The sequence below is a fragment of the Manis javanica genome, chromosome X (genome assembly GCF_040802235.1).
Source record: "Manis javanica isolate MJ-LG chromosome X, MJ_LKY, whole genome shotgun sequence".
NCBI lineage: Eukaryota > Metazoa > Chordata > Mammalia > Pholidota > Manidae > Manis > Manis javanica.
This window is the reverse complement of record NC_133174.1, coordinates 41,598,449-41,620,842: the sequence shown is the minus strand read 5'-3', so window position 1 is coordinate 41,620,842 and position 22,394 is coordinate 41,598,449. Positions and strand designations below refer to the sequence as shown.

Here is a 22,394-nt window from a genome sequence, read left to right as displayed (position 1 = left end):
TATTTTGTTGACTATTTTTGCGTCTCTGTTCATCAGGGATATTGGTCAGTAATTTTCTTTTCTGGTGTGGTCTTTGCCTGTGTTTGGTATTAGAGTGATGCTGGCTTCATAGAATGAGTTGGGAAGTATTCCCTCCTCTTCTACTTTTTGGAAAACTTTAAGGAGAATGGGTATTATGTCTTCACTATATGTCTGATAAAATTCAACAGTGAATCCATCTGGACTGGAGCTTTTGTTCTTGGGTAGCTTTTTGATTACCAATTCAATTTCATTGCTCGAAATTGGTATGTTTAGATTACCTGTTTCTTTCTGGGTCAGTCTTGTAAGGTTGTATTTTTCCAGGAAGTTGTCCATTTCTTCTAGGTTTTCCAGTTTGTTAGCACATAAGTTTTCATAGTATTCTCTAATAATTCTTTGTATATCTGTGGGGTCCATCTTGATTTTTCCTTTCTCATTTCTGATTATGTTTATGTGTGTAGATTCTCCTTTTCTCTTAATAAGTCTGGCTAGGGGTTAATCTATTTTGCTTATGTTCTTAACGAACCAGCTCTTGGTTTTATTGATTTTTTCTGTTGTTTTATTCTCAATTTTATTTATTTCTTCTCTGATCTTTCTTATGTCCCTCCTTCTGCTGACTTTGGGCCTCATTTGTTCTTCTTTTTCCAGTTTCAATAATTGTGACTTTAGACTATTCATTTAGGATTGTTCTTCCTTCTTTAAATAGACCTGGATTGCTATATACTTTTCTCTTAGAACTGCCTTCACTGTGTCCCACAGAAGTTGGGGGCATGGCGCTGTTGTTTTCATTTGTCTCCATATATTGCTTGATCTCTGTTTTAATTTGGTCATTGATCCATTGATTATTTAAGAGCATGTTGTTAAGCCTCCATGTGTTTGTGATCTGACAAGCTGAATGATAGAATTTCAATCATTTTGAATTTACTGAGGCTCTTTTGTGGCCTGTTTGGAAACTGTTCTGGAAACTGTTCCATGTGCACTTGAGAAGAATGTGTATCCTGCTGCTTTTGGTTGTAGAGTTCTGTAGATGTCTGTTAGATCCATCTGTTCTAGTGTGTTGTTCAGTGCCTCTGTGTCCTTACTTATTTTCTGTCTGGTTGATCTGTCCTTTGGAGTGAGTGGTGTGTTGATGTCTCCTAGAATGAATGCATTGCATTCTATTTCCTCCTCTTATTCTGGTAGTATTTGTTTCACATATGTTGGTGCTCCTGTATTGGGTGCATATATATTTATAGTGGTTATATCCTCTTATCAGACTGATCCCTTTATTATTATGTAATTTCCTTCTTTATCTCTTGTGACTTTCTTTATTTTGAAGTCTATTTTGTCTGATAAAAGTCCTGCAGCTCCTGCTTTTTTCTCCCTGTTGTTTGCATGAAATATCTTTTTCCATCCCTTGAGTTTTAGTCTGTGTATGCCTTTGGGTTTGAGGTCAGTCTCTTGTAAGCAGCATACAGATGAGTCTTGCTTTTTTATCCATTCTATTACTCTGTGTCTTGATTGGTGCATTCATATGATTTACATTTAGTGTGATTATTGATAGACATGTACTTGTTGCCATTTCAGGCTTGGGATTCGTGGTTACCAAAGGTCCAAGGGTAGCTTTTTTACTATCTAATCATCTAACTTAACTCTCTTATTATGCTATTATAAATACAGTGTGATGATTCTTTATTTCTCTCCCTTCTTATTCTTCCTCCTCCATTCTTTATATGTTAGGTGCTTTATTGTATAGTCTTTTGTATTTCCTTTGACTGCTTTTGTGAATAGTTGATTTTATTTTTTGCCTTTAGTTAGTATTTGGTTTGTCTGCTTTCTTTGGTATGATTTTATTTTCTCTGGTGACATCTATTTAGACTTAGGAGTGTTTCCATATAGAGCATTCCCTTTAAAATATCCTGGTGAGGTGTTTTGTGGGAGGCAAATTCAGTCAACTTTAGCTTGTCAGGGAATTGTTTAATCCCTCCTTCATATTTAAATGATAATCATGCTGGATACAGTATCCTTGGTTCAAGGCCCTTCTGTTTCATTGCATTAAATATATTATGCCATTCTCTTCTGGCCTGTAAGGTTTCTTTTGAGAAGTCTGATGATAGCCTGATGGGTTTTCCTTTGTAGGTGACCTTTTTTCTCTCTCTGGCTGCCTTTAATACTCTGTCCTTGTCCTTGATCTTTGCCATTTTAATTATTATGTGTCTTGGTGTTGTCCTTTTTGGGTCCCATCTCTCAGGAGTTCTGTGTGCCTCTGTAGTCTGAGCAACTATTTCCTCCCCCAGTTTGGGAAGTTCTCAGCAATTATTCCTTCAAAGACACTTTCTATCCCTTTTTCTCTCTCTTCTTCCTCTGGTACCCCTATAATGTGGATATTGTTTCTTTTGGATTGGTCACACATTTCTCTTAATATTGTTTCATTCCTGGATATCCTTTTATCTCTCTCTGCATCAGCTTCTGTGCGTTCCTGTTCTCTGGTTTCTATACCATCAATGGCCTCTTGCATCTTATCCATTCTGCTTATAAATCCTTCCAGAGTTTGTTTCACTTCTATAATCTCCCTCTGGACGTCTGTACTCTCCCTCCAGACTTCATCCCTTAGCTCTTGCATATTTCTCTGCAGCTCTGTCAGCATGTTTATGATTTTTATTTTGAATTCTTTTTCACGTAGACTGGTGAGGTCTGTCCCTGCAGATCCTTTCTCAGGTTTTGTTTGATCTATCTTGGACTGGACTAAATTTTTTGCCTTTTCATGGTGATAGCAGTGGCTGTAGGCAGGTTGCAGGTTTGTCAGCTGGGAGAAGAATGTCCTTTCCTGCTTGCTGGATGCCTTGCTCTTCTCCACTGCCTGTGACGGTTATTTGCACTTCTGGAGCAGCCACTGGGTTAGTCCCCTAAGCTGCTGTGGGCGGGATCTCTATCAGAGCAGCACAGAGCCCTGCGGGGAGTGGCAGGCATGCCAGGTGAGCTCCTCCATGCTAGCAGCACCCCTGCCAGGCAGCTGTGTGGCAGCAGCAGCCTTTGTGGCTAGCCTGGGCTGCTGTGCATTGGGCTGTGATTCCGGTTGGCTGCTGGAAGTGCACCTGCTCCCTCTGGCTCCGCTGCAGTTGCGTGCAGGGCTCTCCCATGTGGGCCTCTACTGGGCTCCTCTGGCTTCACTGCTGCTGGTGTGCACGAGCTGTGCCCGGACTGTTCAGTTGCACCACTGCAGGCTCACACAAGCCTCTCTTGGTCCCGTCTGGTACTGCTGGCACACGGATCTGCTCCCAGTCACTTCCGGTGCTGCCATCCCTGGCACGCGCTGCCACTCTCCCACTACTGGGCCAGTGTGTTGGGGTCCGCACCAGTTGGAGGCTGCTTAGTTCCGTGAGGGGCTTCAGAGCTTCCGGTCCCGCCTGGCTGTGGCTTGTATCTTACCCCCTTCGTGTGATGCTGAGTTCTCACAGATGTAGATGTATCTTGGCTGTTGTACTGCATTCACTGGTGTCTCTTTTAGGAATAGTTGTATTTATTGTATTTTTATAAATATATGTGTTTTGGGGAGGGGATTTCCTCTGAACTACTCACGCCACCATCTTCCCATGATCCCCCTTGAGAGATCCTTTTTTCTCTGTTTTTTGGCTTCATTGTTTTCTTGCTCCCTAGTTTCCAGATCACATACAACTTCTTCAACCTGTGTAAGCCTGATTTTGATTCCCTCCATTGTATTTTTCATTTCAGATATTGTATGAGAGTGAGTTCTTACAACTTGGTGGGTTTCATTCCCAGGGTGTCAGAACTATGAGTACTATTAGGTGAATATCCCAGAACATGTCTCTCATCTTTTACATGTATGTCTTAGGTTAGAAGGTCTCTGATCTCTAATGTATGACTGCCGATGTGAAGTCTTTGAGCACTTCCTGGGCATATGGCCCAGGATATGAGGTTTCTCTTTGTGCATGCATGTTTGCTTTGGTCAAATAATGGATCACCAAATATGGCCTCACCCTGGTCTTGAGACTTACAAATATGTTGTCTTACCTCAAAAAAGAAAAAAAGGACTTTGCAGGTATATTTTAGGTAAGCATCCTGAGATGAGGCAAGTATCCTGGATTATCCAGGAGGACTCCAATCATAAGGGTCTTTGTGTGAGGGAGGCAGGACCTTCAGGATCTCAGAAAACTAAGGGACTGTGTATTTTGAGATGGAGACGGCCATGTGATGATGGAAGCAGAGTCACGTGAGAGAGTTGAAGCTAAAACACTCAAATCCTGTGATCACTTTGTAGGCTGTGCTGTAAGATGTCATGGCTGCCATCTGGTGTATTTTCTGGGTACTTTTTTCAGCACATGGAGTGTCTGCCTTGATTGTGGATGTGCATTGCAGGATTTGAAGTCTCTGATCTGTTTGTTTTGTATGTTCCAGGATGTGAGATCTCTAAATTGTTCGTCCATGTATTTTGCTGGGTTGGAGTTCTCTGACCTGCGTGTGGGTGTGAGTCTAGGCTGTGAAGTCTCTCACTAATCTTTTTGTCAGTGTACATCCCAGGACATGAGCCCTCTGATCTGTTTGTGGGTATATTCCCCTACATGTGAGAATTAATCTGTCTTCATGTGTGATTTGTAGGTTTTCAGGTATCTGATCTGTTGGTCTCTGTCCAAGGATGGGACTCTCTGAGGTGTGTGAGTATGTTTCCCAACATGTGATATCTCTAAGCCATTTGTGGGTATGTCTTCCAGAATATGTGTCTCTCTCCACTTTGTGTGTGTACTTTGCTTGTGGGAGGTCTATGATCTGTTTGCAGCTATCTTCCTAGGATTTCAGGTCACTGATATGTTTCAGGGTATGTGTCTCAGGATCTGTTATCTATAGTCTCTTTGTGGGTGTAGTCTCCAGATGTAAGGTCTCTGACTTGTTTGTCTTATGTTCCAGGATGCAAAGTTTGTGGTTTGTGGGTGAGTTTTGCAGGATTTTATGCCTGTGATCTATTTGAGGGTGTGAGTCCTAGGATGTGAGGTTTCTGATCTGTTTCTGTGCATATTTCCTAGCATGTGAGGTCTGTGAACATGTAGTCACTGTATGTCCCAGGATGTGATATCTCTGATTTCTTCATCTGTATTGTCAAGCATTTGAGGTCTCTGATTTGTTTCTTGTTATTTGTTCCAGAATGTGAAATCCCAAACTGTGGGTATATATTCCAGTGTGTGTGGTCTCTGATCTGCTTGTGGGTGTATATGCCAGTGTTTGAGCTCTCTAATCTTTTTGTGCATGTATTGCCCAGGATTTTATAGTGTATTTCCTAGAATGTGCATCTCTCTGGTCTTTTTTAATGTATATCCCAGGGTAGGCATATCTGACTCCTTCATGGGTGCATGTCCCATGGTGTGTGCTCTCTTATGTTTTGTGGGTGTGTCGTAGGATATGAGGTCTCTGTTGTGATTGTGGGTGTATGTCCTAAGACATGAGTTCTCTGACCTCTTTTTGGGTTTATATCCTAGGATGAGAGGTCTTTCATCTAGTTCTGTGTGTATTTTGAGCTTGCAAGGTCTGTTACCCATCTGTGGGTATATGTCCGAGAGTGTGAAGTGTCTGATGTGTTTGAGGGTCTGTGTCCCAGGATGACAGATTTGTTTGTGTGTGTGAGATGTCTGATCCCTTTGTAGGTGTATGTCTTAGGATGTGAGGGCCTGTTTTTGTATGTTTGTCAACAGCGTGAGGTCTCTAATCTGTTTGCGGCTCTATGTCCCAGGCTGTCAGGTTCTGACCTGTATTTCTTTGTACCAGCATGTGAGGTCTCTGAGGTGTTTAGGGTTTATGTCCCAGGGTTTGAGTCTCTGGTCTCTTTGTGGGTGTAGGTCCCAATATGTGAGGTCCCTGATCCATTATTTGATTTATTTCCTAGGATATGAGTGCTCTGGTCTGTTTGTGGGTATGTGCCCCACCATGAGAAGTATCTATTATTTTTGTGTGTGTATGTTACAGGGATTGAGGTCTAAGATCTGCTCGTAGGTATATATTCCAGGATGCTAGTTCTCTGAAATATTTGTGGGTATGTTTCTACGCATGTGTGGTTTTTAATCTTTCTCTGAGTAGGTCACAGGACGTGAGGTCTGTTCTTTTAGGGTGTGTATTTCCTAGAGTTTAGATTCTCTGAGCTGTTTGTGTGTGTGTGTCCCAGGCTGTGAGGTCCCTGATCTGTCCAGGTGTATATGTCCCTTGATCTGAGGTCTCTGAATTATTTGATGTTCTGCATCCAGCATGTTAATACTTGGAATTAAATTTGGGGGTCTATAAGTCTCAGAAGGCTTTCTGAATCCTGGATTCTGGGGTTCTGAGCTTTTGTAGTCTACATTCCCGGGATGAGTGTATTCAGCTATTTGTGTGATTGTGTCTATATTGGACTGTCTCTGAGCTACTTGGCCCCTGTGTCCTAGAATATGTGGTACCTGAGCTCTTTCGGTTTTGAAGTTCTTGTTCCTTGACCTGTTTGGGATGAAGTCTCTTCCTTTTGGGTGGTCTCAGTCCTTGAGTGTGATACATCTAACTCATTAGGGTTATTATTTTGTTCCAGGATCACAGACTCTGAGCTTTTTATGGGGTAGGGTGTGCTACTTAGTGAGTTTCCTGAGCTGTTTGGGGTCTTTATTCAGTGTGTTAATCTCTCAGTTCTGTGGTGGTCTCTGCAGAATATGGTGTCTCTGAATGACTTAGATGTCTCTCCTTTCAGGTATGAGGTGGCTGAGCTGTTTGGGGTCTGTGACCCTTGTCTGAGGACTCTGTGTTTGAGTGTCTGTGCCCAGGGTGTCACCCCTCTGAACTGTTCTGAGCCCATGTTTCAGGGAATGAGTTCTCTGTGATGTGGGTTGTCCTTGGGTGTGATTTTTTTGGAGCAGTTTCAGAATCTATGTCCAGAGTTTGAGGTCTTTCTACTGATGTCTTCCTACTATTTGGAGCCTCTGAGGGGCTTCACCCTCTGTGCTCCAGAGTGTGAGATTTCTGATCTCTGTATCCCTTGCTGTTGAGGTCCCAAACTGTTGGGGGGTGTTTCCAAGGGTGAGGTAGCTCCTGCTGGGGGGATCTCAGTCCCAGGGTATGAGGTCTTTCACTTACTAGGGGTCTGTTTCCAGGGTTTGAGGTCTCTGAGCAGTTTGGGGTTCTGTTACCAGTTTATGATGTCTTGGGTATTTGAGGGGTCTGTGTCCAGGTTGTTATGTCTCTGAGCTGTGTAGGGGTCTGTGTCCTTGGGTGTAAAGTTTGTTAACTCTGAGCATTTTGGCATTGTATGTCTGGTATGTGACATCTCTGATCTGCAGGTCTGCTTTCCAGATTGTGAGGTCAATTGACTCTTACGGTGTGTTTGTCCCATAATGTGAGGTATTGAACCATTTGGGCCTGTGTAGCCAACATGTGCTGTTTCTGAGATTTTTGTGTCTGTCTTCCAGGTTAGAAGTACTCTGAGCTGTTTAAGAGCCTATGTGCATGATGTGAGGTCCCCAAGTGGTTTTCTGTGTCCCCGTTATGAGGCCTCACTGCTGTTTGTGGCACAGACTTTGAACAGAATGTAAGGTTTCTAGACTCTTTGGTGAGCTGTGTCCATGAGCATCGGATGTCTGAAATCTCTCTGGATATGAGTACAAAGTGGGAATTCCATGAATGTTTTTGGGGTCTGAGTCCAAGGTGTGACATTTCTGAGTCATCTGGAGGTCTGTGTTGAGTGTGAGTATTCCACGCTCTTTGGGGATTTCAGCCGAGGATCTGAGGTTTTTAAGCCGTTTGGAGTCTGTGTCCAGAATGTGTGATCTCGGAGTTATTTGGGGTCTGTATCACAGGGTGTGAAGTCTCTAAGCTACGTAGAGAATATGTGTCCAGACTGAACCAGAGTGGGAAGCCTCTGAGCTTTTTGGAGATCTGTGTATGAAGGCCCTGAGCTATTTTTGGGAAACCTAGTCCAGTATGTGACATCTCTGAACAGGAATGTATTGAGGTTGCAAGGTCTCTGAGCTGGTTTAGGGCCTGTGTTCTAGCATACGTGATTTTGGAGTTCTCTCGTATCATGGTTCAAGGTGTGAGGTCCCTGGGTGGTCTGGCGGTCTGAGAAGAGGGTGCTGTCTCTGAACTGTTTGCCCATCTTTATCCCAGTTTATGAATTCTCTAAGTGGTGGGTCTTTATCCCAAGTTGTGAAGTCTCTGAGCTTTGGGTGGGGTCTGTAATCAGATTTTCAGGTCTCTCAGCTCTTCAGGTGTAAGGGTCAAAGTGTTGAATTACATGAGGCATTTGGTAATTTTTCCTAGGATGTCTTATGAACTGTTTAGGGGTTTATGTCAGGTGTGAGTTCTCTTGAGCTATATCTACATCTGTTTCCCAGAGTCGGAATTCTCTGAACAGGGTTTGTTTCCAGTCTGAGATCTCTAAGCCCTTTGGGCATCTGTGTCCGAGACTGGAGTCTCGTTGAGTTGTTTGTGGCATGTGCTCTAGGGAATGTCTCTGGGATGTTCAGTGCTCTATTTTCTGAGTAACTTGGGGGATCTGTGTCCAATGTATGAGGTTTTGAAAGCATTTAGGGGCCTGTGTTCAGAGAATGAGGTCTCTCAGAGTTTGGGCAGTCTGTGTCTGGGGTATCACGTCTCAGCTGTTTGGGGGTATGTCCCAGGGTGTGAGGTCTCCAAGCAGTTTGGGAACCGAGGATCAGTGGGTGAAGGTTCCAAGTTGCTTGCGTGGCAGTATCCCAGGTTGTGAGATCTGTGTGATGTTTGCAAATCTCTCATCCAGAAAGTTCTCTGATGCATTTGGGGTCTGATTCCCAGCATGAGGTCTCAGTGCTCTGTGGGAGTCTGTATTCCAGTTTCAGTGTAGCCTGTAATTTTAGGGTGTGCGCAGGTGTGAGATTTGAACTGTATAGAGATATATATCCCAGGTGTAAGGTCTCTGAGGCCTTAAGTCACTACCCCGGGTATGAGGTCTATGAGCTGTTTGGAGGCCTGTCCTAGCTGCCCTGTATGTGAGGTCTCTGAGCAAAAACAAAGGGTACTGGCTCACGTTCAGGTTAAGGGATGATAAAAGTGTATTTGAAGCATCATTATTTCCTCTGCTTTATACCCTGGCACATATAGGTGCTCAATAAATATTTGCAGACATAGCCTCCCCCAGCACACACACTTTTCTCTTTGAATGCACTCAGCAGGCTTTGGATTCAAAGCCTCTTAATTGCAGGGAGGGTCCAGCTAGAATTTTGTATTTCTGTATCCTCATTGCATTTATTTCTCTGGTTATTTTTGCTTGTTCATGGCAAGTGATAATGGTTTGTTCATTCAGACAATGAATATAGCTTGCTTTTTCAGTGCATTTAAAATTTAAGTATAAAAAAGCAAGCTTATTTTAGGTCAAGATATATGCAGATGATGATGCAAGAAGTGCAGTGTGGGAAGCGATAATTAAATGGCTGAGGTTTGAGTAACACACTCCTGGGCACCCCAGCTCCTTGCCTCAGCCTCTAACCCCCACCTGCACCATGCCTTCAATCCCCACACCTTGGTTTGTTCAGTCAGTAATTCATTTTATTGATGTCTACCCCAGGCTGGGTAGGGCTGAGGGGTATACAGAGGAGAATCAGATTCAGCTCATTCCTGAAGGTCAGCCTGGGGGCGGAGAGCATGGACACACAGACACACACACACACACAAACGGACACACAGATCCAGCATCTGGTGGCAGGGCACACAGCCTCATGTAGGGGCACTCTGGGCACAGGTAGTCTGGGAAGGCTTCCTAGAGAAAACCTCACAGGGGAAGCAAGGGGCAAAAGCCTTCACCTTTTGTACATTTGTGGCCAGGTAACTTTTTGAGTCCAGTGGACCCAAGGTGAGTGCAGAGGGCTGGGGGCTGGGGCTGGCAGGCAGCACAGGCTTTCTGCTTAACTCACCACACCCCCATTCTCGGCCTGTACTTTTGTCTTCTGCCACAAGGCCCTTTCCTGGGATCCACCTCCATAGTTTTCAAGGCTTCCCTGAGACAATCCACATGGACCAGGTGCTCTGCCCAGTCAGTGCCTGACACCTCACCAGCACCCCATCAATGCACATTTTCATCCTAAGTGCTATCTATACAGCCTAGCTAGGGCTCTGTTCCAGCTCTGAGTAGTCCCAGCAGTCATCACACCGCAGGTCAGGGCTCCCAGTGCCCTCTGAGCTCCAGAAAGCCCTGAGTGCCTTCTATGCTCTCCCAGAGGCAGAGCTGCGTCTCAGCCCATGTTAAGGGTTGGAAAAGTCTGAACCACCTACCCATCATAGTCAGTGGGCCAGGAGCATCCAGACCCCTTCCAGTAGCATGTGGGTGTCCACTTCTCAGATGCACAGCCCTGAGACCCTACAGCTCTTAGGCCAATGCTAGCTGGCGCTTGAGCATGAGCAGAAACCAGACTCAGCCCCCAGCCCTGGAGACCCCCTTTCTTTCACAAGCACAAAATTTCTGTGGTAGGGGAATCAACCAGGCTGGGAACTCTGGGCTCTGATGTCACCCTGCCCTGGGGCTGCTTCTCCACACCCTCAGGGCAGTAGGGAGAGGGCCTACACAAGACCTCTCAAGCTCTAGGCAGAAGCAGGTACAAAAGCAGATGTCTTTCTATTCTGGGGCTGGGCTGGGGCTCACCCTATGGACCTACCTCCTTGACAGGCCAGGAATGCCAACTGCAGAAAGCTCTGGTGTTGAAAAATTATTTCTAAAGGTAGGCTGGGTGGGGGGTTGTTAAGTGCAACCCACAGATGGGGCCAGGACAGGCAGAGGGGACTCCCAGAGTCAGTCCTCACTGTAGCCCCACAGCCCTGACCATGGGGCACGTGGGGGGCAGCAGGAGGCCCTGGCAGTCATTCCTCAAAAGAAGGGCAGCAGTGGGTGGGTGGGGTGGGAGGCTTCAGGCCCCCATGGTCAGTCTGGCCTGACTCCAAAAGGCTAGAAGAGGTATTTGCGGCAGGATGCAGTCCCACACTTGCACTCGATACGGACACGCTTCTTGGGGGAGCCAGGGAGCCCAGCCAGGCCAAAGTTGGAGTCCATGCGGGTGCTCTCCATGTCCACTGGGTCCACTGTAGAGTCACAGCCAGGGAGGGTGGGGAAGGAGGGGATGGTTAGAAGGCCTAGGTGTGGGGTCCAGCTGCCCTTTTACCAGGAGACCCAGAGACAGCAGGGCTGGGGCTGGGGTCAGGAGTGGGGCATGGGGTCGGTGGTTTGGGGCTAGGGCCAGGACTCAGCACTGAAGGGGTGCTCAAGTGTTAGGAAGATGGCCAGGGGCTGGGGGTTGTCGGGAGAGGCAGGGGGCTGTCAGAGGTTACCAGGAGGGTCATGTCAAGCTCAGAAATGGAGGGTCACCTGGGCATCCAGAGGTGCATCTCAACTCTCCTGCCAAAGATCCCCCCTCAAGTGTCTCAGAGGTGGCTAGTTTGTCAAGAAGGGGACTGGATGGAGGCCAGAAGGGTGTCCAGAGGCTTGGAATGAGGAAGGCCAAAGGAGGTTAGGAAGAGAAAGGGTTGGGGAACTGGGGAGATTCAGGTAAGACCGAACTCAGGAGAAGTGCCTTAGCTCTCCAGCCAAACGTCCTCCACCAGGAGCCCTGGGAGCTGGTATGAGTGTCTCAGGACTGGGGTCCAGGGGTTGGTCATGAGGGGACCCCCAAGGGTGTGCAGGGGTCAAGGAGTCCAGATGGGAGGCGGAGAGTCAGGAAGAGCATCTTAAAGTTCCTTGGGGAAGGGTCCTCATGTCTCACATCACTGTGTGCCCCTGCCCCGAGTCCCTTGCCACCCCCACCTTGCATGTTGTAATCAAAGGTAAGCTCCTCGCCTGCCCGGATGGTTCTCGTGGCAAAGAAAGCGATGCGGGGCAGCCGCTCATCAAGGTTGTCTATGAAGACGTTGTATACCTGGAGGTTGGGGTCACACTGGGCGAAAAACAACAGCAGGAGGGTGAGGAGGGGCCCCAGCCTGCTCCTCCCAGCCCCCCTCCCGCCTGCAGGGTACCCACACTGTGGTTGACAAAGTGGGAAATGTTGCCATAATAGGCAGCATCCACTGTGTACACATCCTCCACGTAGTCCAGGTCGAAGAGATAGGTGGCGCCCTGGCGGTCGTAGATCTGGCCCCGCCGCTCTGCCTCCTCTGAGGTAATGATCTGAGAAGAGGGCCATTGGAAGGGGAGATTGGCCAGAAGTCTCAGGAAGGCCAGTGCAGCTCCTGAGCCCCAGCCTGGCCTCTCAAGAGGAAAGCAAGCTAGCAAAGTGGCACCCCTGCCCCGTGGCTGGCTCAGGAAGGACGGCAGGCACAGAGACACAGGAGGTGGTGATGCAGAAGGCCTGTCAATCCTTCTTGGGAGACTGGGCCTCAGTTGCCCGCCACCCATCCCTCCTCAGGCCTCTGGGTAGCATGGGGAGTTTCCTAGTGGTGGGCCATGGCTGGCCACAAGGTACAGTAGTGAGAGAGACACCCATAATGGGACAGAGTGAGCGGACCCAGATCAAGAGCAAGAAAAAAAGATCCAGAGCTCACTGAGAGAGGTGGGGAGAGCATGGAGAGAGAGGCTGACAGCTCAAGAGCAAGTGCAGGAGCCAGCACCAAAGAAGCAAGCATGCAGGGCTGTACAGGCAGCAAGGACATGGAGCAGGGAGAGAAGGAAGAGATGGAATGTTGGGAAGAGGGGGACAAAATGAATGGGAAAGAGATGCAAACAAAAGAGCTAGAGGCAGAGTGCTGGAAACAAGACTCTTAATATGGAAGACCTAGGTCCAGAGAGAAGAACAAGACCACTCAGACAGTCTGAGATCGCAAGAAAGGCTGAGGCCAAAGCCTCAGAGAGACAAGGAATATGAAAGGGAGGAGCCGAGATCACGCGTAAGGACCCTGCCCTTGGCCCTGACACAGTGCAGTGCCAACAACTGGGAGTTCAGACAGCAGGAGGCCTCCCCTCCTGCCCACTGGGTCCCCCACTGTCCTCAGAAACTCGAGGCTGTAACACCATGCTAGCCCCATCCTGCCCCTTGCCTCCCAAATGCTGGCGATGGGTTCTCCACCTCTCCCCACCCCACCAAATCTCTCCTCTCCATCCCTCATGTCTCCTCTAACCCCCAGGCCAACCACAGTCTTCCAGTAATCCCCAAGTGGAGCCAGTCATGCCCATCTCTGAGTAAGAGGCCCCTCAGCACCCAAGACTGCTCCCTCCTCAGTCTAGCCTGCCTCCAGACCAGGGCAGACCTGATTCTCCACTCCTGGGCTTCCTGCTACCTCCACCCACCCGAGACAAGTGCCCACACAGTGCACAGCACACAGCAGACACGCCATAAATGCCTTTTATTTTTGGTCTGCTTTCTAGCCCGGTGACCTGTCCTGTGTCCAGCAGCAGGCCTACATGCAACTCAAACACTGCCCCCATACACACACATTCCTTCCTTTCCTCTCCCTTGGTCAGAGACCCACTGCCCACCACCACCCCACTGCCGACACTGGACACAGACCCTAACCCACCCCAGCCTCCTTCCTCACTCACCTTTATATCAGCCGGTGACCATGTTCGCTCTACTTTCAGTTTTGACCACCCTCCGTTTTCTCCAGCCAGGATGGAGAAAACACGCCTTTTACACCATCACCTCCAACCATACAGGCCAAATGCTGATCAACAATGGCTTGAGAAGACCAGCATCTACCCCTTGAGTCACGCTGCTCACTGCCAGGCACTCCAACTCCATTCCCTAAGGAACTTGGCTCTCCCACACTCCAAATTTTTGCCTGTTTGTTCACTCATTCATTCAGTGGATTTTTATGAGGCCTACCCTGTGCCTGATCCCAGTGGTCAGGAGCCAGTGTCAGCTGGGGTCACAGTATGGTGACAGAGAAGTGGACTCAGACACCCACTGTGTGAGAAGCTGATCAAGAAACCCAGTGCTTAGGGTTCCCAGGGCAATGGAAAAGAGATACACCATCGAAAGCAAGGTTCAGATTATAAAAGGACTTTGAAACCCGATTTAAGAGTGTTACTCTCTTGAGGGACACAATGGAAGCCACAGAAACATTTTGAGGAGTACATCAAGGTCAATCTCCCTCTGCCTCCCAGAGAACATGCACTCTTCCTTGTGGCATCAGCTCCAACAGATAACACTTCTGTGTGCAGCCATCCTGAGCCTCCCACGTCCCCCTACAGAAGCAGCTGCCTCTGGGAAATGCTGGGATCAAAGGGCAGCCTCTGCTGGGCTGCTGAGCTTAAAAATGGGTAGTGCCTGAGTCAGCTTTCTCCTTTTACCCCTTCCTGACCAGAGGGAATGCCTCACATCTTCCCCGTCTTCATCTGCCGGCCAGTTCTGCCCCTACCTGCTCCGTGAGTCTCACCAGGAGTGAGTCACATGGCAAACCCCACGACACAAATGGTTCCTTCTGTCTTCTTTTCAGTCCCACTTTAAGGGTTGGTGTGCCCTGCAAACTGGGAACAAACCAGTCCATATCCCTGTTCCCTAGCAGCTCTCCAGTGACTGGAAAAGATCCATGGGCTATAAGCTGGCAGTTTGGGAAGGATATCGATGTGAATGGGGAATAAGGAGACTCGAAGTCTGGTCGCTGCTCTGCCCCACCTGGATATGGGATCCTGAATGTTCTCTCCCTGTTTACTCAGCCAAAAACAAAACCAAAAATACTCTACCAGATCTACCAATTTTAGACCCTTGGGCTTTTTAAACCTACTTTACTATCCTGGTAACTCTGAGGACACAACACCTCCCTAGGCCTCAGTTTTCTCATCTATACGATGGGGACAATGACAATAATCCCAACCTGACAGGGGCTGTTGTAAAGATCCAACGATATCATGGATGTGACAGGTGTTTCTATTTTTTAGTTGGGACATGAGCAACGCTAGGAGTGGTTATGAGTACTGTTACCTCGTCCAAATCTAACATGCTCCCTGATTAAGTGCCCTTTCCCAAGAAAGGAAAAACTCCTAATTAAATGATGACACGCCATCATTTAATTAAACTAATTAAGTGAGACCTTCATTTCAGAACTGTTAAAATGTGAAGAAAATGCATGTTAATGGATAAAACAGGCTCTCATTCTTTGCTGGGTAAGGCTGGGGATGTTCTGACGGAAAGTGGATGGGTGAAAAGGGGAGGAAGGGTGCTCCCGTGGAAGGATTGTTAGTGCAGAGGAGGAGAGGCATGAGAGCGAATGCTGTGTCCGGATTGTAGGATAGCATGGTGAACCGGTATGGGGTGTATGTCCTCAATTACATAACACCAGACAGGGTTGGGGACAGCCATACATAATCAAGTAAATACATACTTCTGCAATGAAGTTTATGAATATTCACACCAAGTAGTACAGACAGATCATAAATAGGCCCATATCAGGTCTGGTTGGATTCTGTGGACACAAGAGTTACAAAAAACTTCTGGTTTTCTGAGCATTTTGAAATTCCTGAATTTTGGACTGTAATGGCTAACATTTATTAAAGACTTAACTGTTCAAGTGCCTCTTCAAAGAGCTTACATACTCATTTAATTCTTATAACAAGTGTATGGGGTGGGTACTGTTATCATTTCCATTCTACAGATTAGGAAACTGAGCCACTGCTGTGAAGCTAGGATTCAACCTTGGGCAGTCTCCAGGGCCCACCCTCCTGACCACTTGTCCATGTTGTCTCCTCACAGTAGGATGCAGGAAGAGGAGTTTAGTTCCAGCAGTGTCTGGGGGCCTATGGTGCCATCAGGAGGCCCCAGAGATCTCAGGGTATCAGAGGAGGGCCTGCAAGTCACTGAATGTGGCAGGAGGGAGGCCTAAAAATAGCTTGAAGAGCGTGTGGAGAGTGGGAAGAATGGGGACAGGGAGTGAAGCCCCTGGAAGTTCAAATGTTTACAGCATGAAGCAGTAAGGACCCTAAGGCAGAGCTGCCCAAGCAGTGTATCTGGACCACGGGATTAGTGGGAGGTGGCTGCAGGCTCTGCCACTTCCTCGCCTGTCAGACTTCTGTGTTGTAGACAGCTGCTTCTCGAGATTGTCAGTACAGTGAGGCTAGAGACACACCATGCTCTGGACGTCCTCTAGAACTGTCAGGCTCCTGTGGGGCTGGACACCTCCTCCATACCAGTGATATCCCTCTGAGGTGTTAACATCTCTACACTGTTTGGGTCCCTCTGAGGTCTGGACATCTCCTCCAAAGTATCAGGACACCAAGATGAGACCACTTCCTCCAGGCTATCAGAGTCCTCTCGGGTGTGAATCCAATCTCCTTCAGACTGTCACATTCCCTTTAAGGCGAGGACACTTCTTTTTCCTGACTGTCAGGACAGTGTGGGTATAGACACTTCCTAAGTCAGACTGCCAGGGTCCTCTGCAGTGTGGAGAGCTCACCCCCTTTGTCCAGGTCACTCTAGGACGTGGCCACCTCTTCGTGTAGATTGTCAGTCCCCTCTCCCCAGACTTACTGGAACCCTCTGGGGTGTGGCTACATCCTCCTTACTCCAGACTGTCAGGTCCTTTGACATGTGCACATTTCCTCCACTAGACAATCAGGATTACCTGGGGGTGTGGCCATCTCCTCATCCAGACTGTCAGGGTCCTGTACAGGACCTCTACCTCTAGACTGTCTCTACTCCCAGGGCTATGACCCTCTCTACTTCATGTAGTTCATCAGAGTGGGAGCCTCTCCTCTTTATCAGTGTCATTACTACAGTGCAGACATCCTCAGGTGTGTGTCCCTTAGGCCAGCTTCTATTACTTCCCAACCATACCACACCCCTAAGAGACCTACAAACACAGAAAGGCATTTGGGATTGTCACTGTGACAGGGCACACTCACAGATTTGAATGGTCAAGGTCCAGGGATGTTCGGTGTTCCTGAACACTGAGATACATGAGATGGCCCTACATAACAAAGAATTGCCCTACCCCAAATGCCCACGATGATCCACCTTAGAACGTGACACACGCTACGGCAGACACTTGATAGTTATTCACCCAAACCCTTTTTGTTTTCCACGGGGACACACAGCTAAATCATACTTCCCAGGCTCCCTTGCACCAAGGTAAGGCCAGTGACTCAGTTCCAGCCAGTGGGTGTGGGCAGAAGTGATGTGCACCGCATCCAGGCCTGGCGCATTAGAAACCTCCACTTCTACCCCTACTCTTGGCCCACTTGCCAGGCAACGCCAAGGATCAGATGCAGCTCCAAGGCTCTAAGGCACAGAAAAGGCACAAGAGGGAAAGAGCCTGGGTGGCCACACCACCATGTAGGATACGACTCAAAAACCCACGTTAGACTGGGACAGGAGCAAACAGACTTCTACTGTGCAAAGGCACTAAGATTTGGGGGTTGTCTGGTATGGCAGCTAGCCTGCCTAATACACCTGGCCTTTCCCCAGTTTCCTCTAAGTCTAGACATAGCAGCAGCCAACCTCCACAAGGCATGTCTACAGCCTACTCCAGACCATTTGTGTTCCTTTTGTGCAGATTAGTGAAAGATGCTCCTTCTGGGCAGACACTGCTTGGTGATAAGCTGGACCCTTGTGAAATGAGAAGAGGAAGTGCCTTTTTCAAGTGACACAACCCTGTGCAGACCACATGGCCTGTTAAAAGGGATGCTGCCTGGATTTCAGTTCCCACTTTCCTATGTGCTAGGCACCCTTATGCAGTCAACCCAGTTCAAAAGTATTTTAACGTGCTTTGAGCCACCAGCTTGGAATACCCCTGCCAGGATGTCCCTGTCACACTCGGGTTAATGCCACCCCGGCCTTTCCCACGGTGAAAGAGGAGAAGCTGCAGGCACACAGAGAGGCGAGCTGGGTGCGCACAGTGGTAACACATGGTGGAAAGGGCAGAACACACACATATACGCCCAGGCCCTGCTCCCTACCTCTCCCACGTACTCCATGACAAAGCTGTTCTTGCGGATCTTCTCCAGTGTGCGGACGCCCCAGCCGCGCCCATCATCCGTGCGGAAGATGCAGAGGTCATAGCGTATGCCCTTCTGTACCACGCGGTTGGGGCAGTCATAACCACAGCGGCAGCGGGCGTTGCACTCATAGATAGGCAACCCGGCACGCAGCCGCACCTGACCCTGGTCATTGTAGGCAAACTTGTGCAGTGAGGCCCCGGGGCAGCAGCCGCCAGAAGGTGCCCACAGACAGTCCTGGCACTCACAGCCCACGGCCACCTGGTTGAGAGTGATGCCCTCACCAACACGGTACTCGTTGATATACACAAAGGCCCGCGGGGGGCCGTCCAGGTCCACTTCATTTTCCACAGTGATGCATCCCTGATGGCTGCGCTTGGCATTGAGCTCCTGCTCCCAGCGCTGCAGCGCCCGCCTCTGCTTGGCCTTCTGTACAAGGTAGTTGGCCAGGCTTGGGTCCAGGTGCCGGGGTGGTTTAGACCGGTGGTACCGCCGAAGCAGCTCCCTTTCTAAGTCTTTATGGAACTGTTTGAGAATGCGCACACACTTCAGATTCTGCCGTGGCTCCCAGGTGCTCTCTGAGTCTGGGTATCCACGCCATTTTACCAGGTAATACTCCTGCTCCTGTTGGAGGGGTCAGGGGAATGGGGCACTGTAAATGGCAAGACCCTTGGGCAGCCGTTGCAGGACTTTCCTCCCAAGCCAAGGGATAACACCCAAACCACTCAGCTCCCTTTTCTGGAATGACTCCATGCAGTGGTTTAAAAGCATGTGCTCTAGAGTGAATATCACTAGGCTCAAGTCTTGCTCTCCCCCTTACTATATGTCTAAATTCCAGCTCCAAGTTTCATCTCCCAAACCTACTCCCCACTGTCTTCCCCATCATCAGCTCCATCTTTCTAGCAGTCTGGGCCCCAACTCTTTGAATCATCCTTGACTCCCTTTTCTCATTCCCCACATCCACCTTCAGCAAATCCGGCCAGCCCCACCTTTGGACTACATCCAGAATCCAACCACTTGGGCACTTCAAACCATGGTCACTGCCACCACCTAATCACTAGCATGGACTGCAGCACTGGCCTCCTCACTGGTCCCCTTGCTTCCACCCTCACCTCCTACGAGTCTGTTCTCCACACAGCAGTCAGAGTGTCATTTCTTGCTGAGAGGCAGCTATAACAGAGTTTAACTACACAGACTCTACACTCTGGGCACAAATCCTGAATCTGCCATTCCCTAGCTGTGTGGCCTGAGGCAAGTTACTTAACTTTGCTAAGCCTTGGTTTCCTCATCTGTAAATAAGATGAAAATATGGTGTTTTTCTAGAATTCATTATGTAGCAGGTACTGTTCTAAGCAACTAATGGGAATTATTAACTAATTTAATCCTCACAACTCTATGAGGTTGATACTACTAATCTTCCTGATTTTACAGATGAGGAAAATGAAATACAGAGAAACTGGGTAAGTATCCTGGGATTGCACGACCAAGATTTGAACCCAAGCATGCTGGCTCCAGTCTGTTCTCTTAACTATCTTGCCATTACCTCCTCTGATAACAGTTCCCACTTCACAGCGTGGCTGGGGAGATTAAATGAGTTTCTGAGAGGAAGTGCCTGACACACTGAAAGTGCTCAATAACCATTAGCTATCATCAGCTCCAGTCCTGGGCTCAGCATCTCAAACTATGCAATTGTTTTGTATTCCTACAGTGGTGGGAAGAGAGACTTATTTGGGGATGCATTCTGCCTCCTGCCCCCCTCAGAAAGCCACTTAGTTTCCCTACCTATAAAATGAGGATGGTAAGAGAAGCCTACTAATCCTATTTTTTTTAAGATCAGAATAGAAAGTTCCCTTTGGAAACAGATATGAGCAGTGGGAGGCAAGGGGGTAGGAAGCCAGCTTCCTTGAGACACCCCCACCCGGGCCATGGTCACCCCAGACTCACGCGTATCTTCTTGTAATCACACAGGTACTCGACTTCAAAGTCATAGAGGTTTCTCTTAGAGATGCCAAGGGCAGGGCAGGAGAGCTTGGCCAGGCGGCACAAATCCTGTAGCTGATTCCAAGATGACTTGCAACACACACTGCAGCCTAGAACAAAAGGGCCAGAAAAAAACATTACTGGGCATTCTGGAGAGGCCTGGGGTCAAAGTGGACCCCAAATCCTCCCTGGGACTTCCAAAGGACTGCCTGAGTTGGTGAAACTTAATCCACAGGCCTTCCCAATGCTAAGACCCTTCTACAACAAAAACATACCAGTTTCTTCAACCCCAATGCTTCCTGCCCAGAGCTACCCCTGGCGCAGCAGACCTCAAAGGATAATCTGCTGCAAGGATTGTCCTAAAGGAATCTATTCCGAGAGCTTCCAACCCCCTCTATACTATTCCTAAAAGCTGCCTGCAAACCAGCCTTGGGTTCAGGACCTAATCATTCTCCCCATTTTGCAAAAGAAAGACAACAACCCCCACCTCAGTAGGGTGCATTGCCCCAAGAGGGTGGGTGGGGATAGGATTAAAACCTCTGGGGACACCAAACAAAGGCATAACTGGAAAGACTGGTCCACAGTCCCTTATCTGAAACTCCTGAGGCCAGATGTGTTTTGGAATTCAAATTTTTTTGGATTTTACCCATGTAGTTCTAGGTATATCCCGTTCATCACTGAAAACCCCCAGTGTGGTCAGGGGCAGCAAGCTGTAATCAAACGTATTAAGAGTTCTACCACAAAAACCTAATTTTTCATATTCAGTAGGAGAAATAAAGATTCAAGATAGGCGCACTCAACAGTCCCACCTTATAGTCTAGTTTTGCCACTGGATGGTGCCAAATTTAAGTTTTCAGGACTTTTTACATTTCAAAGTTATGAACAAGAGATTGTGGAGTGGTATTAGATTACAGGAAGCTTTCTTGATTAGTCTGGGTGCTGTTAAAAAAAACCACAAGGTATATTTTTTCACAGTGCATTTTGACTTTATCTCATCCACATTTCTCTGAAGGGTAAAGCTCACCCAAATGGGTATTCTCTGAATTCAAGAACAACAAAACTGCATAGGTTCATGGCAGTGATTCTTCTAAATATACCTAGGATGTTTCCTGCGTTACTCCAAATTTTCAAGGCACACAGATTAAAAGGAAAAAATAAAGACTTGACAGATTCAAGGCATTCTTAATGTGCTTTAGAAGCCATTTTATCAAATCATTTCACAGAACACTTGTTCCAAACGTAGTCAGTCCTCATTCTATTTTTAATATTTTCTACCTCCTATACAAAAATCAAACATTTAAACTTATGAAAAGCTCTAGATGTCAACCTTTTATTTCGTGGGCACTTCCCCCTCTCCACTTAGGCAGGCCTAGTGGAGACTCACCCTGTGCCCATGTTTTCCTTTATGACGCCTTTTTCTTTCAAACCCTTTAACTTACATTTGAAACCCCACTAAAGTGGTCCAAGTAACATCTCCAGCTACTGGCTCCACACTGACCACAGGTGTATTCTCCCACCCCTCAGAGTCTTCCCTCACACTTGTGGTACCCATCCACCCCACAGCTGTCCTCACCCAGAGGAGCCCCCACAAAAAACATACTGAGAAAGTCATCCCTCTTTCCTTGCATATGAGGGAGTCCAACTGTCCCAAAGGGGAAGCCCCCTTTCTCTCTTCCTGGGGGAGGCCTCTCTACTGCAAACCCTCCCTCCATCACGGTGAGAGGAAATACCCTCCCCATGAAGAGTTCCCTGGCCTCCCACTCTGGAAAAAAGGTTCATCCCCTTCCCTTCCCTCCCCTTCCGGCGTCTCGCGTGGACACCAAGAGGGTAACGGTCACCGGAGACCGATTTTCCCGCGCGCGGGCGCGGACTCCACGACAAGCCCCCGCGCGTGCGCGCGCCGTCCCCTCGCGATCAAAGGTGCGCGACCCCCTCTCGGGTCCCCACTTAGCCCCACGCCAGCAGCTTTCCGAAGCACGCACCCCCTCCTCTCAGCCCCGCCCAGCCCCGCGCACCAGGCCCGCGCTCCCCGAGCCCCATCCTTTCGGTGCCGGGCTTCCGGTTCCCGGCTCCGTGGTCTCGGGCGCCGGAGTCCCAAGCCCGCGACGCCACCCCTCAAACCCATTCGGCCCGGCCAGCGGGCTTGCACCGCTGCCACCAGTGCTTCACCTTTTAAATTTTCCGCCATCTTTCCCCACGGCTAACGACATTCGGGCCTAACCGGCCTCGCGAGAAGCTAGCTCGCGCGGGCGTGGCCGAGAACACGCAGCCTATTGGCCGTGGAGCGCTGAGAGCAGCTCCCGCGCGGACCAACCGGTGAGCCGTGACCGGACCCCTCCCCGCTACTCTGCTCGGTCCCGAAGGCGGGGGCTCGCCGGCGCTTTCCCAGAGTGCGTCTGGGCGACGGCGGCGGCGGCGGCGGCAGCTGAGGTTGCTGGAGGCTCTGCCTGTACGCTGGTGTATCTGTCCTGGTGTCAGCCAATCACATTGTCAGCCAGACGGACGGGGGAGA

General features: G+C 48.6%; 1 protein-coding gene across 3 annotated transcripts; it reads right to left on the bottom strand.

Annotated features, from left to right (window-relative positions):
- Positions 1–9,521: 9,521 nt before the first annotated feature.
- On the bottom strand, positions 9,522–22,250 carry SUV39H1 (SUV39H1 histone lysine methyltransferase). 3 transcript variants are annotated; one of them, XR_001855988.3, is made up of 7 exons: positions 22,052–22,250; positions 19,847–19,992; positions 17,864–18,526; positions 11,999–12,145; positions 11,786–11,915; positions 11,351–11,466; positions 10,932–11,067 (listed from the first exon to the last, which is right to left on the bottom strand). XR_001855988.3 is itself a non-coding variant. In XM_017678393.3 (6 exons), the coding sequence occupies exons 1-6, from the start codon at positions 22,068–22,070 to the stop codon at positions 10,934–10,936; spliced, it is 1,206 nt and encodes a 401-aa protein (XP_017533882.1). In that variant the 5' UTR covers positions 22,071–22,250; the 3' UTR covers positions 9,522–10,933. The 3 variants fall into 3 exon arrangements, 2 of the variants coding, with proteins under 2 accessions (XP_017533882.1, XP_017533881.1); XM_017678393.3 differs by lacking the exon at positions 11,351–11,466 and having other exon boundaries at positions 9,522–11,067; positions 11,819–11,915; XM_017678392.3 differs by lacking the exon at positions 11,351–11,466 and having other exon boundaries at positions 9,522–11,067; positions 22,052–22,249.
- Positions 22,251–22,394: the final 144 nt, after the last annotated feature.

Excerpts from the sequence above, each read along its gene's own strand:
- SUV39H1 (XM_017678392.3), bottom strand. Across the intron at positions 12,146-17,863 it reads TCATGGAGTACGTGGGAGAG|ATCATTACCTCAGAGGAGGC; the intron begins GTAGGGAGCAGG and ends CCCTCTTCTCAG. Across the intron at positions 11,068-11,785 it reads CTTTGATTACAACATGCAAG|TGGACCCAGTGGACATGGAG; the intron begins GTGGGGGTGGCA and ends GTGACTCTACAG.